The sequence below is a fragment of the Echeneis naucrates genome, chromosome 7, assembly GCF_900963305.1.
Source record: "Echeneis naucrates chromosome 7, fEcheNa1.1, whole genome shotgun sequence".
NCBI classification, from domain to species: Eukaryota; Metazoa; Chordata; class Actinopteri; order Carangiformes; family Echeneidae; genus Echeneis; species Echeneis naucrates.
The window spans coordinates 14567386-14584527 of NC_042517.1; the positions used below are offsets into that span (position 1 = coordinate 14567386).

Here is a 17142-nt window from a genome sequence, read left to right on the forward strand (position 1 = left end):
CTTGTTCTGTCCAGAGCCTAACAGGGACAGAAGATAAACTGAGGGTGGAAAATCCCCATTAAGAAAAAGTCAGGAGAAATAATAGAAATTAATTATCCTAGAGGAACGGGTTAGGTCTGAGATAGCATTTAGGAGGAGGAGGAGAATCTTGAGGATGGATGGCAGATGCTTCCAGGGAATCTGTCTCCTACAGTAAATAGAGCTTTTAAAGGATGTGGGTGAGGATTGCCTGAGGTTTGTGGTGAGATGGTATATCGATTGCTGATTCACTATCTACATCCTTGATTTTGTACCTGAGTGTTCGGGACCTTCTGTGGGGTCAGAAGCTATTTTAGGATGGAGGTGAATCACTACTGGTCAAAAGTTGAGGACCACCTCTGTTGAATTTGAATGCTGTCAAGTTAACCTTTCTTGTTACTGACGCTGAATCATCAAATTTTCCTGTTAGACTGCATTTAATCTACATGTATGAGCTGAAAATGGTGATGACATTTTTTCAACAATGGAAATTAAGTATTGGTCTGTCTGCATGTCTAGAGTTCCTGCAGTACAGTGTTGTTCCAATGACTCATCAGTGTGTAGTTACACAGTGTTTTCCAGCACGGCCTTTGCACAGAGAGACAATCATTAACAGTAGTTGGGCACCTGTAGGAATTGTTTGCATTAACTTTAAAGTTCATTGAAAAATGCAGGTTTTGACTGATAGTGTGTGTATATTCTGACCAACCCTTGCAGTGATTGTTGTATCCTCCTTGTGAAGTGACGGGTGGCAGGCAGGTGCATCTCTAACAGTGACGTAAAGGTGAAGAGATGAGAAATTATTAAAATTAATTCTTCCCCAACTTTAAATGTCATGAACCAATTATCTGGTTCTGACAAAATGAATCCAAAGTGACAGATACACAAGAAAAAAAGAAAGAAGAAGAAGAAGAAGAATTTCTGTTATTAAAGCCGTATACTGTCAGTGATTGCTGAAGAAGCCAGCTGCTTTAGGGACATAGAGACACTGCCCTTTATAAATAAAATTTAACTTGAACTTGACAGACGTTGCACAGATTTTGCAGACTTTAGCAGAGTAAAGAGAAGCTTAGTGGGTAGCTTAGTATCTGTTGACAAGGCTGGCACGCAATCAGGCTACCAGAAGCGTTAGTATCCAGATTCGATCAGAAACTGATTTGGCTGTAATTGTGGTTCTCCGATGTGCTGTAGAGTGACTTGGTGCCTTTTTGTGTGTTACCTGAAAGTGTCATCGAAATAATTGTTTTACTTCCCCATTTGAAGTGCAATGATTGAAATCTTTCTCTTTGTTTGTTAGGTGAATGACGTCATGCCATTTGGGTGCCTTGCCCTACGAGATGGGCGGACTTACGATAGCATATCTGATGTCACAGACAAATATGACATTGGACAGGTCCTCCGAGCGTAAGTACCATAAAGCTGTATGAATGTCTAAGCCGTGTACAATTCATGGGCATTTTTTTCATGAATTATTACAATTTGATTTGACATTTGGCAACACTAGACGAACAGGGGATAAAAATAGTCTACCTTTAGTGTTTAGCAGATTTAAGTGACGAGATTTTCAAATATTAAATAATAGATTTTATGTTTTTGAAAATATTATAAATATTTGAAATTTACTGTTGGAAATCTATTAGTTCATTCATCTTCCATCCAAATATTCCATCAGGCCTTAAAAAAATGTTTGTCGCCGTATTTTTAAAGAGATATGAAAAACATTTCTCCTTGACTGGACCATTTTTGACTTTTTTTTGTTGTTTTTGTTTTTGTTTTGTTTTTCTACCTTCAACAACTCTCCTTCACACACACAAAAACACACACCCCAATCAGTGTAAGAGGCCATATGGCAACATCTGCATCTGGCCGCTGAGATTTCTGCTCATCTTTTATGTAACACACACACATCAAACACAGACTTAAGAGCACTCATTAGCTGTTTATGTGTTATTGATAATTTTATGAAAACAGGAAGGGCAAGCATGGATTTATTGCTTTTGTTTTGTTGATTTTCTCTTTTAGGTTTGCCTTAACAGAAAACCAAACACTGCTTAATTATTACTACTTCATTTTTAAAATATGCATTAAAATGATCAAGAGAATGGATGCCAGTATTTTCATCTTTTTCATGACATGAAAGATTCAATGTGAACTGTGCAAACATTGTATTTAAAATTTTAATCACACAGTTACTCCAAATCCATTTGAATTAAGTACTTTATGGCCTCAGGGCTCATATCTTGAGGATGCCCAGCTGAGAGACCAACAGGCCCATTTCAGAGCTGTTATTTTCAACTCTTTTATACTTTCCAATGACTAGCCACTCTTCTCTTGCTTTATTTCACCACACAGCTAGTTTCTTCGCATCCCTAATTTGAATATTATACTGAATCTTTTTTGGTGATCAAAAACCGCTAAAGACATTTTTATGTGCTAAATCCAACACACTGCTGCATCTTTCCTCCCTTTTCACATTTTTACTTTTCTGTCCATTTATTTTTTATTTTTGGGTTTGTTGTTGTTTTTTTTTTTTTTTTGTTGTTGTTGCGTAGGAAGGAGTTCTGCGAGCTGTGCCTGGCAAAGGACAGACAGACAGACAAGGTGTTTGTCTGCAAGAAATTCCTCAAGAAAGACGGCAGAAAAGTCCGCAAGGCTGCCAAGAACGAAATCATGATCCTGAAATTGTACGTAGTCAGCCATGGACAGATGGATGAATGATTGAATGATGGATAAAAACCAGAGGGAGGTGTGTGTGTGGGGGGGGTGTTCTCTCATGTGGTTAATGTCATCACGCTCTTGGTATGGTTAGCACTTTTCAGTTTCTTTGAGACACTTAAGTGTTGTAAAATTATAGTCTATGGCTCCCTTTTTCCCTGTTCCAGGGTCAACCACCCAAACATCCTTCAGCTGATAGACACATTTGAGACCCGCAAAGAATACTTTATCATCCAGGAACTGTGAGTCTTTCTTTTGCTGTTTCACTAATTACTGTTCTTTCAAAAATCATTTGTGTCAGGTTGTGCGTGTGTGTGCACCTGCCGTTATGTACTGTCCCTGTATGCACACAAATGAATAGCCGAAGGGTAGGGGCTGAGTCCATCCCCTTATTATTGTGGGCTCTGTTGCTCCCGTCAGCAACAAAGGAAAGTGTTAAATCTGATGAGCTATTTGCTCTTAGTAACATTCTACATTACTCAGTGCTCCTGAAGCACTAGTTTACTGTAAGAGAGCTTCCACAGAGAGCTCAGGATCAATAAGTCAGAGCATGCCTAATCCACTTCCCAGACTATTGCATCTTTCGACATTTGCAAGAGTATTTAAAGGCAATATTGTCAATTAAGGCTGAGAGGACAACATATTTACTTTCATCACTGAAAAAAAGCAAAGAGATAGGCTGCACCCAATATAATTGCAGCTCTTCAGTGGGTGCATTAGTTTGTTTCTAGTCAGCATATGCTGTAGTCGTTTCTACAGCATATGCTGATGGCGCTACAGGATGATCGCACCTATCATTTACAAGCTCTCCAAAGTTGAGCAAATCTTTCAGAGTAATGACCAGTGCTCTAATTTTTAATTGCTCAGCAGTGGTAGCTTTAGGCGAGTAGAAGCAGATTGCTTTACTAATGAAAAAAGAAAAAAGAAAAACAAGAGCAGAGGGGTTTGGATAACCGTGTTACTGAGAGTGTGAAGTGAATTATTGTGGTGCAACATGTGGTTAACTGGCGAACCAATTTACATTCTTTTTTATTAGTATATCGGGCTACGCATGTGCTGACGCTTTGTTTCCGTGTGACCTCATACAGTGCCACAGGAGGAGATGTATTTGACTGGATTCTGGACCAAGGGAATTACACAGAGAGAGATGCTTCCAATGTCATCAGACAGGTCCTGGAGGCTGTGGCATACTTACACTCCCTCAACATAGTTCACAGGAACCTGAAGGTACACATCCATTCGCTCACTGACTTCCCCATCAGCTGTGGCTATGTGAGTGGTGAATACCTGAATGACAAAAAGTTAGAAGAAGACCAGCGGTTTATATTCCCTCCAAAAGTACAGGAAGTAATGTAGCAAGCAGATTTATAGATTTAGTGGCGTTGTTCGCCTCACAACCACACCCCTGAAAGCAATTTCCAGTGTTTAGTCAACACCGTCTCTACAGAGACACATAAAAACATTGCACTGCCTTCTAAGTTAATGAGTCAACGTTTGATAACATTTTTAGCGAGGAAGTAAACACTGTCTCTGTGGCTTAATGCAATCTCCAGTGATATACGTGCACATGCACACATACACACACACGTTTACACACAGATTCATATCTTTAGCCCCCATTAGATGCCCATTAGGATGGAAGAATAGAATCTCTTGGGCTACAGTCTCCCCCTGCTGGCAGAAGAAAGAATTGTCTTTGAGATCACATGGCCTAGACTAGGTCAAAATGTGGTATAAAAATTGGTAGAGGATGAATGAATATTTACTGTAGAGCTCTAATCCTGAGGCCAAGACTCTTCATTCTCACCAGATATCCCAATGTTACTGCTCTACTGATGTATCTGGTGATCTATTCCTTTTAAGGCTTGCTGACAATTTAGCCTTGACAATGTATCAATTATTACAGATTTTATCAACTGCATCACATTCACATACCTTGAATTTTTATCTATTGAAGTACCTACTATCAAATATTTGCAACACATATTTCTGTTTTTCTTTACTTGTTACATAATGAATTGTAAAGCTTCTGTCTGTGTTTGTAAAAGAACACTTGTTGATTCCATTCTTTTGTTTAGCTGGAAAACCTGATGTACTACACAGAAAACAACCACAATAAAGTAGTTCTGCGAGATTTCTACCTGTCCAGGTTTGAGAACGGACCTATTACAGAGCCTTGTGGAACACCAGAGTATTTGGGTAGGATCTCTAGTTATCACTAATTGTGATTTTGTGTTTCTTACTTTTTTTTGACCTTTTTGCTCTGTATCTCATTCGACAGCACCATTCATCATTCCATTTCCTTTAACGTCTGTTGTGTATATAAGCCTGGGGACATGCTTTAAGTTCGATGTGCTTTCTGAGACGATAATCTGTCAAATATAAACTCTAACAGCAAATAAATAAACAAATAATACAAAACCAAGTAAAATACACACAGAACTGAAAGCAACCAACTCTCACCCTCTTCCACCACCTGCTCTTTCGTTCTTTTCATGTCTTCACATCTCCTGTGTGCTATTTCACTCTTACCTGTCTAACTAAGGTCTATGTGAGGGCAACTTGGAGCGCAGAGCTGTGATTTGGCCTGGCTCTCTGGTGAAAGGCCAGGACAGCTATTCACAATGCTGAGCAAAGTAATTAGATAAATAAATAAGGAAGGATACTATAGGCTTTGTCAGGAAAGCACATGGAAACAAAGCTATAAGAAATTATGAATACACTGGGATGCTTTGTTACTGAAAACCGAAGCCATACATCTATCTCCTCCTCTGACAATATCTCTCCATCTGCCCCTCCTTTCGGTCTCTCTCAGCCCCTGAAGTGGTGGCTCGGCACCGATATGGTCGTCCTGTGGATTGCTGGGCTGTGGGTGTCATTATGTACATACTGTGAGTCTCTTTTAGCTATAAGCTGTAATTACTCTCACAGGACAATACAAACAAAGTTGAGTGTAAACTCTCCATATGAATTATTGCTTTGTGTTATTTAAGATACCCAGGTGTTATTTGCATGGTCCCTGTGCATTTCCCTGTTTTTGCAGTTTATCTGGAAACCCTCCTTTTTATGATGAGACTGAGGAGGAGAACACAGATTTACATAATCGCATCATCTTCTGTCGTATCGTGGCTGGGGACTTCGAGTTCGACTCTCCCTACTGGGACGACATTTCCCCTGCAGGTACCTTTCTCCACCACAGGATGGCAATAAAAACCCAGCTGAATTTTCTACTTAAACGCTTGCCTGTCAGTAACAGCAATAAATATGAGCAGACAGTTCAAAATTATATATCTGATTTTTAGCAATCAAGTGATGAGTCACCATTCACAGTTTCAAACTATCAGCAAAATCTCTCTTTTTATTGGTATTTCATATAAATTCCAATCACAAATAACACTGCTTGAATCAACCTTCTTTTTCTTTTGTTCCTCTTTCTCATTAAGCTAAGGAGCTGGTGTGCCGGCTTATGGAGGTGGACCAGATGCTGAGAATCACAGCACAGGATGCGCTTTGGCATGAATGGTAATTCTTTGTGTGCACATACTGTATACACAATATTGTGCCACACATTTAAAGGACTCACACCCACTTGTGTTCTCCCTGTCACATCAGGATTGCAGGGAACGGGGCGTCAGAGAAGAACCTAAAGGATGGTGTCTGTGCCCAGTTTGAGAAAAACTTTGCGAAAGCCAAGTGGCGGGTATGATTTCATTACATATTCACTTTTTCTTTTTTTTTTGTTGTAAATGAAGCTGTCGACAAAAACAGTGAAGATAAACAGGATAATCGGTTCATTTGTAAGGATGATTGCAAAAATGTGATTTGTATAATATTCAACACACAGCTTTGTAGATATCTGTTATGAATTTTTAAGATTTACAGTGTTGGTCATAAGGTTGTCATGGGGACGTGACCGCTGAAGACAAAGATGGAGGAAGGTGTTTAATTGACAGCATAAGTAACAGCTATAACCATCTTCTCTCTTCCCCCATGTGGTTCCCAGGAGTTAAAGGTATTGTAGTTCATTGTGATGGAGGGTGGAAGGACAGAGCATGGGCAGAAAGTCACATTCAGGCTGGCATGATTTAAAAAAAAAAAAGCATTTTTCTTATGGTTGAAAATCCTCTGGAAATGAACAGACGTTATTGGAAGGTGAAATAAGAAACACATAAAGTTGTACCATACTCCAGTTTGAGACGTATTGGTCATGTTATGGCTGGTGAAGGTCTTCTCATAAGCTCTGTTCCTGCCCACCGTCACTCTACCTGTTCCAGAAGAGACCCATCCACTCTTCCCCACTTTTCTTCATTAGGTTAGGCTCAGATGTTCAAAGTGGCCTACTCTCCTCCTTTCTTACTCCTCATCTGCACTAGTCTATGAAACCACATGAGTAAAAACAAGGTAATGATCAACAACAGAGAGGAAGGCTCGCTCATTATTTTTGTAGCTTTTATGTTAGTGCAGATAAGGAGGGAGAAATGGAAAGGATACAAGGGATATAGGCCGCTGTGGACGGAAGTAATTTGAATTGTAAAACCCTCTGTCATTCCTCTTACATGAATCCTGGCTTATTGTCCCTACTGTACCTCAGCGCTACATTACAGTCATATTTAAAGCTATTTGAAGCTGTTCAGTCGAGCCATGTTGTACTCTGTGACATTTTTTGGCTTTTCACTTCTAGAGTTAGTTCCTTGGTTTAGGAACAACTTCGAAGCTCACGCATATTCCTGTTCCTTTCTACTCCTTTACTGCACTCATCTGACTCAGTCAGATGAGTACAAGAATAAAAGAGAAAGAGAGTCACAATTATCTGTTCATTTAACTTTTCCTGTCAATAAGCAGTCAATGAGTTGCTTGGAGAGAGTGAGTCTTGATATTGATTTAAAGGGCATATTACAGGTTAAAGACAACTAAAGACAACAAAATAACAGAGGAACTTTTTTTTTCTTCAAAATATATTGGTAAATACATTAATTAGGCTTCTACAGTCATTTTCGTGAGAAAATTTATTATTTCTCCATAACGATCGGCTCATTCTACATTATACATACATTATACATACACTATATATACATACATTATACATCAAGGCCATATTATATTATACCTGAAACACACACCTCTTGCATTCAGATGACCACGCATTAGCTTGTAGCCAGAGTTTGGATGTCTTCTGTGGACATCACTTATAGTGCAGCAGATTAGTAAAAGAATCGTTCACTTTGGTATAAAAGCATGAAATTTGGCACAGATACTCTCTAAGGGCCACTTTTTTGGAAAAAGGTGTTGGCCACTCAAAAATTCAGTGTAGTGGCCATTTTTTAAGATGGCCACCATTACTATTCAGTGGTTATTATATAAATTATTCAACAGTGATCCAAACATAACATTTGATATAAATACTCATGATAATGGACATGATAATGGAAAAAGGTGCTTGTCCCAAATTCAAGATGGCCACCATTTTTAAAGATGGCCACTGTTCTTGTAGGATATTAATTATTTCAATTGTTCAAATGGTGATACAAGCATAAAATTAGGCAGAAATACTCTGAAAGGAAGACTCTTTTGGAAAAAGGTATGTGCCACTCAAAAATTCAGGATGGCGACCATTTTCAAGATGGCCGCCATTTCTCAAATCAAATCAAATCAAATCAAATCAAATCAGATTTATTTGTATAGCGCCAAATCATAACAAAGTTACATCAAGGCACTTTACATATAGAGCAGGTCTAGACCAAACTCTTTATAAATTTATTTAAAGAGACCCAACAGATCCCCCGATGAGCAAGCCCTTGGCAACAGTGGCAAGGAAAAACTTCCTTTAAGAGGCAGAAACCTTGAGCAGAACCAGGCTGGGGGGGCGGCCATCTGCCTCGACCGGTTGGGTTGAGAGTGGGACAGAGAGAGAGAGAGAGAGAGAGAGAGAGAGAGAGAGAGAGAGAGAGAGAGAGAGACAGGCATTGGAGGGGGGGGGGTGTAGGCAGGAACATGTTGTTGCATGAAGTTCATGGAGTTGAGCTGTAATACAGAATTCATGCTATATGGGACCAGCAGGTGTTGCAGGAACATGGGATGGAGATGAGTCACCACCTGCAGGATGAGGACAGGGAGAGAGGAGAGGAACTGGGAAAGACAGAGACTTTGGCAGAACATGGTTAGTAAATGCAGTATAAATGAACTAGAACTGGGTGAAACTGTTTTTTATTTTTTTTTTTTAAGAAGGATGGTTTTTATCAGCGCATGCAAGGAGGGAGTTAGAGAGAAAGAAGGAGAGGGGGAGAGAGGGTGACAGGGAGAGACAGAGAGAGAGAGAGAGAGAGAGAGAGAGAGAGAGAGAGAGAAGCTCAGTCCTTCCCACAGCAGCCTAGGCCTATAGCAGCATACCTAAAGAGTAGAGGACTTTTTAACTGTACGCTCTGTCATACAGGAAAGTTTTAAGCCTGGTCTTGAAAGTTACTAAAGAGTCCGCCCCCCGGACCGATGCTGGGAGTTGGTTCCATAGAAGAGGAGCCTGATAACTGAACGATCTGCCTCCAGATTTACTCTTGGAGACTCTAGGAACCACAAGCAAACCTCCATCTAGAGAGCGGAGTGGCCTGCTAGGACAGTAAGGAACTATGAGCTCTCTGAGATACGATGGAGCTTGGCCATTAAGAGCTTTATACGTTAAAAGAAGGATTTTGAATTCTACTCTATATTTTACTGGCAGCCAATGAAGAGCAGCTAACACGGGAGAGATATGATCTCTTTTCCTAGTTCCTGTTAATATTCGTGCAGCAGCGTTCTGAATTAACTGAAGGCCTTTTAGAGATTTGTTTGGACATCCAGATAGTAATGAGTTACAGTAGTCCAGCCTAGAAGTTACAAATGCATGGACTAGTTTTTCTGCATCATCCTGAGAAAGGATGTTTCTGATTTTCCTAATGTTTCTCAGGTGGAAGAAAGCTGCCCGACTAACTTGTTTTATGTGAGGGACAAAGGACATGTCCTGGTCAAAAATTACTCCAAGGTTTCTTACAGTGGAGCTGGAGGCCAAAGTAATGCCGTCCAAACTGATGAGATGATTAGATAGTATTTTTCTGAGGTGCTTAGGAACGAGTACAATAACTTCTGTTTTGTCAGAGTTGAGAAGTAAAAAATTTCCAGTCATCCAGACTTTTATGTCTTCAAGACATGCCTGCAGTCTGACTATCTGACTGACTTCATTTGGCTTCATTGATAGGTACAGCTGAGTATCGTCTGCGTAGCAGTGGACATTGATGCTGTGTTTCCTGATAATGTTGCCTAGAGGAAGCAGATAAAGCGTAAAGAGGATTGGTCCAAGTACCGATTTCTGTCCAATAGTCATAATGTCTGCTTTGTCTGCCTACTCTCCTTTGACCTGTCTGGCTTAGTTAAACTTACCAGGGATATAAAATCCCTGCCGGCATAGCTCTCAGGTTCATTAGAGTACACAAGCCTCTCCACCACGGCAAGGGGCAGTCCACAGAGAGGACCACTGTTAGGAAAAGGAAGTGGCCAGTAAAAATTCAGGATGGAAACAATTTTTCAAGATGCCTGCCGTTCCTGTCCTATGTGCATTGCCACTGTTTCCAAATCGTGATACAGAAAATATGCCACAAGTACTCTGTTAAGACCACTTTTTGGAATTGGATGGCCAATAAAAAATTCAAGATGGAGCCTTTTTTCAAGATGGCTGACATTTCAGTAGCATGTACACTGATACACACATACATGTTAGCAAAAAGCCACACTTTGAGGAAGGTTTAAAGGAAGGATTGAAAAAAAAAACTTAAGTTATATTCACATTTTTGCCAGCTCTTAGGACTTGTGGTTAGAGTGTCCAACCTGAGATTGACAGTTTGTTCCCTGCCGAGTCATAATTAATACTGTTAAAAAGTAGCCAATGCCTTTCTACTTGGCAGTCAGCAAGCGCTGTATTGGGGGCAGCATATCCAGGAAGGTGTACATATACATCACGGTCCAGAATCTCTTTTTATTCACATTTGCAATTGCACAGTTCTGTTCAAGTGAAACCCAATCTAAAACATGTGCATCATCCCCGGCACTCTGATTTGCCTTGTGCAATTGGTGCATTTACTGTGGCATCAGCACCACTTAGTTGAGCCAATAATTTACCACCATTCAGTGTTTGTGCACATTCATGTAGCCTGTCATTCATGCGCATTGTCATTACCTGATGTAGTTCAGATTAAGGAGATATGTTATCAAAAAGAAAGCAAACCTGCAGACTTCTCTGCATCATGCTTCGGCAATGCTTTGTTTGGCCGTCATCTGTCTCACTACATTGAGCATCGGATTGTTGCTTCTGGGCACAAAGTAACTTTGTGTTGTTGAACCGAAGTTGACAATTGTAGTGATACTTCACTTGATTCCTTCTCAAAGTAACTTCAATTCCACCACCTTCATCCAGTCGTTCCAGGTCCAGGGACATTGGAATTTTGTTGATCTTGTGAAAGAGCGGATTGTTTGTGGCAATCTTTTTATAACCATCCTGTTGAGAAACATGATCGGTCGATGGTGATTGGAGGGGTTCCTTTGTGTCTGTCTGACAAAGACAACATTTAATCCAATCTTTTGGCCTCTTGGCTGACATGGGACTTTCATTTAACATTTTGGGGGTTTGTTGTATGATTAAGGCCGAGGGATTATCCTTTTACCACCTCAATCATAGACATAGTACACATTTATGTATGCGCCACAACTAGGTTCGGCTTACCTAAACCTAGCCCGATCATTTAAGTCCCATGTGATCTGTACACCTTCCGGGTAAGTATACATGAACAAGTCATGTATTGTCCCGCTTACCCTTGTCACGGCTCTCCCACGCTGGCACAACCTGTCAATTCAGGCTATCTAATTACATACATTACTAGCTAATTGAGGAGGGGCTGTTAGACAGCATTTGGGACACTAAACCTAGCTATACTATTGCTACTAGTCAAGAACTACAGTGTAAGTATAACTAGATCAGCTGACAATGGACCACATGCTGAGTTCCACAGCAGTGAAGCCACCAGTGTGCCCTGGTTGTGCAATGACGTTCACTCTATGAAACAAAACTTTCCATAACACATTAAAAATGGTTGTCATCTTGATTTTTTATGGGACAAGCACCGCTCTCCAAAAAACATTCTTAAGGGAGTATTTTCATAAAATGTTATGCCTACATCACAGTTTGAATGATCGACATAATGAGCATTTGACAGAAATAGCGGCCATCTTGAAAAAATGGCTGCCATTTTGAATTTTTGGGTGGCCAACTCCTTTTTCCCAAAAAGTGACCCTAAGAGAGTATTTGTACCAAATTTCATGCTTTTATACTAATTTGAATGATTCTCTTGAAATATGCAATTAATCTGCTGTACTATTACAACATGGTCCAACTCATCACTCACAGTTGAATACAGATCTGTCTTTCTGCACACACACTAAAAAAAAAAAAAAAATCATTAACAACGAGTAATGTCCTGGTCCTTGAGTGTGTTGTTGTATCTGAAGCAGCGGAGTACTTCTTTTCTATTTGCGGCGAATATATTTGTCGGAAAGTGCGGAAATAATGGCAACATCTTAAATAACCCCCCCCCCGCGGCCAGGACACTTCCGTGTCACTCTCTGTTACCTGACTGCAGCTGGAGTCCTCTCCTCTCTGTCTCTTCCTTCCTGATGGAGCTACCAAACTCTGCCATTTCTTTGGGGGTGGGGGGGTCAAACTTCAATGGGTGAGTTTGACGGATAAAATAAATTCATGAAGCACTGCAACAGGACAGTGAAATAGGACCTGGTGCCCACATCAGGAATCAAACTCCGCCCTCCTTATTGCAGGGCAGCAGTGATAACCACTACGTCATCGTGCTGCTCAAGTCACCGCATACATTACTTAACCTAGACATGTTCAGGTGGCCGCACCGGGAATCCAACCAATAGATATAGATATCTACTTAATTTATCCTGAGGAAAATTCACTTGAATGCATCACTCACACAACAAACAATAAGACACACAGAGACATGCTGTCTCAGCTTTACACTGTAATGTGCTTTACTTCCCACATGACAGACACACAGCTCGTTTTTGTAGAGATTAGGCGATGAAAGGTTTGCAAACACAAAATAGGCTCAGAAATGGAGAACTATATAGAAATGTATGTTGATACTTGTGGCACATGAGATATTGTGTTAAAACAGCTGGTTAATATCCACACAACTCCACTTTAGGGGATCCGACTCAGGGTCTTCTGTCCTGAGTCTCTCGTTCACTTGTCCCGTGGCCGCTGCAGTGTGACCGGCCTGAGTTTTCCCCTTTAAGGAGGTGGCCTTGTGGATAATGAGAAGTAACGCCAGCTGTAGCCGCCGTAAACTTTATAGTCAGTGTGCTGAAACTCATAAAAGTACTGTGTTGTGATGTTGGAAGGAAGAAAAGAGCTGAATAAAGCCGGTCCATGTGTTCAACTACTCCGGCTCTCCTCTTCTGTGTGTGCGAAATTAGCCCAGACTGCTCGTTACCATGGTTACCAGCGTCAACTACTCAAACTAAGGTGAAATGAGATTTAGCTTTATAGCTAGCTACACTAGCATAAGATGAGCTAGCTAAAGTGTGGAGCCGCGACTTAACTCATTAATTCTCGCCTCCATTTTTGCCGTCATCCTGCATCTATGACAAGAAGTACTATCATAAAAGGAGGCAGAGGAGGAATTAGACATGGAGCACACAGGACTGTCTATTAATCAAGGTGAATAGCAGAGACAGAAACACAAGGTAACACACAGCACAACCAGCCGAGATCGGACCCCCAGGGACTGGACCCCCGGAGTCTGAGACTGTGTTTATTGTGTCTATATAAAACATGTTTTGTACAGACGAGAGACTAGACCAGAGGTCTCCAAATCCGGTCCTGAATGGTTGCTGCTCCAACACACCTGATTCCAATGAGTGACTCCTGATCAGACTTCAGCAGAGCTTGATGATGAGCTGATCATTTGAATCAGGTGTGTTGGAGCAGGAACCACCTACAACATGCAGGACAGTGTCCCTCCAGGACCGGAACTGGAGACTTCTGAACTAGAGACTAGACTGAATCCCTCCAGAGACCGGTTCTTGTCGGGCCTCTTTAATTGAAGGTATTTTTCAGCTATAAACATGTCTGTAGCAGAATCACATCAGTGTATTGAATAATGACAATAAAGCTACTTTCCTGTATTTCATAATGTATTTTTTTATACTTTTACTTTGGAGTAATATTTGACAAGGAGTAACTACTTTTACTTAAGTAGTGAAGTTGTGCACTCAAGGGTGGGGTGGTCTGGGAGAACCTGGTTGAGATCCAGCAGCAGGTGATGCTGCATTCGAAACAACTTGGGGAAAAAATTAGCTCGAAGTTATCAAACTCAGGAATTACAGCTTCCAAAATAAACATAAACGGGTGTTGCACATATTTTAGCGTCGAGCAAACGATGGCAATATACCAAACTTATTTTTTCTCTTAATTCTCGAATTCTCGGTTCTGAGTATTCATGAACTTTCAGCTGCACAAAATGCACCCAGGCACAGATGATAGCGGCATTTTTTTGCTGTTGGGGAACCTGTGGACTCGATGTCCTGACAGGATGGAGTTTGTGCAACCTCAACAAATGCAATAATTTACCATGATAATGATAAAGGAATGCAATACAACACTACTGAAAACACACTTACTCTCTAGAACTCTGACTGCTAACTATAGCTCCCACTGCTGCAGTGTTTCAACAAAAAAAAAAAAAAAGCATTTTTAGAGGCGGAGCTCAAAACTGTCACTTTTTGGACTAAATTTGCATTCATGTCTTGAAAAAAATTTTCAAACCTCCATTAACTAAGATTATATATCTAAAAAAAATTACCTGCAATATGCCCTTTAAACCAGGGAACAATATGTCACAGCCTCCTGGAAGGAAACAACTGGCACTAATCTTACTGCACATTTCAACGCTTGGTATCATGGTGCTAAATCATGGTGCGTTGACAGGCTTACTGTCAAATGTTTGTCTTTGGGGCTTATTTTTTATGCTTTATCATAATCAACGATTATATCCAGGGTTTTTAGGGGAAACAAACCAATATGAATGGTTGCATACTGTAAATGTCTTTTTCTCTTTTCTTTTTGCCCCTCTTCTCTCTGTCTGTATTTTGCAGAAAGCAATTCGTGTAACCACCTTCATGCAACGACTGAAGAATTCTGAGGCATTAAATGACACTTCAGCTGAAGCTCAGGGCGATGAAGGGGCAGGAGATGGTGAAGGCGGCGTATCTCAGGGTACAAGTGATGAGGGAGACAAAGGGACAAGTGATGGTGGGGTGACATCAAGTAGTGTGTCTTTAGAGGTTACTGTTGAAAGCATGCCATCAGGTATGGACCAGGATGAGGGGAGGAGCAAGGCAGAAAAGCATGAAGAGATAAAAATTAGTACATGTCCATCTGTAGGAACTTCCCCATCAGATATTCAGGGGCATGAATACCAATCAAATGGAGCTCCCAAACTCACACAAGAGGAGCCTGATAAGACTGGTGCAAAGAAAGCAACAAGTGATGGAACCAGGAAAATGGCTGCCAATTTGGGTCAAAATAAAGTTGTTCCAGAATCCAAACCCACCCCCATGCCTGACCCCCTCAAGCAGTCAGACAGTTCTTCAGGCACTAATCTTGGCAAAAACCACACACCCGCATCCTCTGATCCCAATAGCAAACGTAGAATGGCTGCAACACTCCATGGCTCGTCACCTACGACATCTGCTGATTCTACAGCCTCACCAGAGAAGAGACCAGCCACACAGAAGCAGCAAAAAGATGAGACTGACAGAAGCTGGTGTCAGACCCAAGTACCTGAGGCAGTGGCAGAGAGGTCAGTGGTAGGCCCAGTCACTCCAGCAATAGGGCCTGGAACCGGGGTGGAGGGTGGCGTCAGGTTAAGGGGGGATGCTAGTCCTGCAGCGGGTAGAGATAGAGATGCCAGGCGAACTGACAGACACAGTGCTGAATTTAGCATAGCCAGGGCAAGTCCTGTCACAGGACAGGGCTGTTATGCTGTAGGTAGTTCAGCTAGCTTGGGCCGTCATGCCACACCATACCACCCAGAAGTTGGGACTGTAGGGATGGGGATGGCAGGGAGCTATGGCAGTCCCTACAGCTCCCTGTATACAGGTGGAGGCGGGCCAGGCTTATACGGGACTGGGCTACAGCACCGAGGAGGTGGGAGCAGCACCACGAGTGACTGGCAAATGGACAGTGTGATAGAGCAGATAGAAAAGCAGATGGCTGCTGTGTTGGAGAAAATTGAGGGAGATATGCCCTCACTGCTAGAACAAATCAGTGACTGTCCCACTGAACAACCACGTTCCCGGAGCACACACAGCTCGCCTGCCACCTCCCGCACACGGCCCTCACAACACACTTCATCTGCAACCTCAGCCACTCCTCCACCTCTCCCCACCTCTCCAAGACCTGTGCTGCCAACTCTCCCTCGCCTTACTATCCCACCTCCGTCATATCCCCCACCCTCTCCACCAACGCAAGCCTCAGCCCAGGCTGTGGGGGACCAGGAAGATAGGGATGGACAAAGGAGTGTTTCCTGTTCAAGCCAGTCACCCAGAGCTGGTATGGGAAGGGGCCTATGAAGGTGTGCATGATGCAATACCCAACATCTGTGGAGTACTGGGTTTTTAGCTTAAACCTGAGGGTCTATTAACTGTCACATAAAAGAAGTATCATTCCATATGCTTCCCAGAAGAAAAATAACCACTCTCTCTTGTTTAATTTGGCTGTGTTTTTAGATTTAGATGACTTGTCAAGAGAAATTTCCATGTGAATTGCAAAGAAGTGGTTTCTAAGAGGGGAAGAGTAATGTATTGTCTTTATGCAGCTGCAAGGACCAAGATCTTAAAAGGTGTATTAGAATGTCAACGTCACATTTTGTGCATGAATGCTCACCACATAGCACCTCTTCCTCGAGAGTCTGAGTGAAAATTACAAATTTCCTTAAGTCAAAAAATATTATACAGATCTTCGCAAAAAGTGAACACCACAGGACATCTTTTGATGTGCAATACTCCCTTCAAACTGTAAATACATACAAAAACAGATCATCACATTTCATTGTTATTTTATTCCTTTTATTTATGTAGCTACTCCATCTATAGTGAAGCCGCGGAATTGTGAGCTTGCAGTCATATAATTGTACAGAAGAATTAAAGTGGCTGCTGGAGATGGAGATTTGGTTTATTATAAAGTTTACTTATTCTCAAACTGTCACTGAGCTGGAAGAATGTCTACATGCAAGATGATGTATAAATGCTTTTCAGTGAACACACAGACACACACACACACACACACACACACACTTCTTGTCCTATTTC

General features: G+C 41.4%; 1 protein-coding gene across 1 annotated transcript; it reads left to right on the forward strand.

The window, feature by feature from the left end:
* Window positions 1-1327: 1327 nt before the first annotated feature.
* Window positions 1328-17062, forward strand: camkvl (CaM kinase-like vesicle-associated, like). The gene is made up of 10 exons (XM_029505712.1): window positions 1328-1422; window positions 2571-2702; window positions 2901-2975; window positions 3822-3960; window positions 4812-4932; window positions 5549-5624; window positions 5777-5913; window positions 6177-6255; window positions 6346-6433; window positions 14926-17062. The coding sequence occupies exons 1-10, from the start codon at window positions 1328-1330 to the stop codon at window positions 16402-16404; spliced, it is 2421 nt and encodes an 806-aa protein (XP_029361572.1). The 3' UTR covers window positions 16405-17062.
* Window positions 17063-17142: the final 80 nt, after the last annotated feature.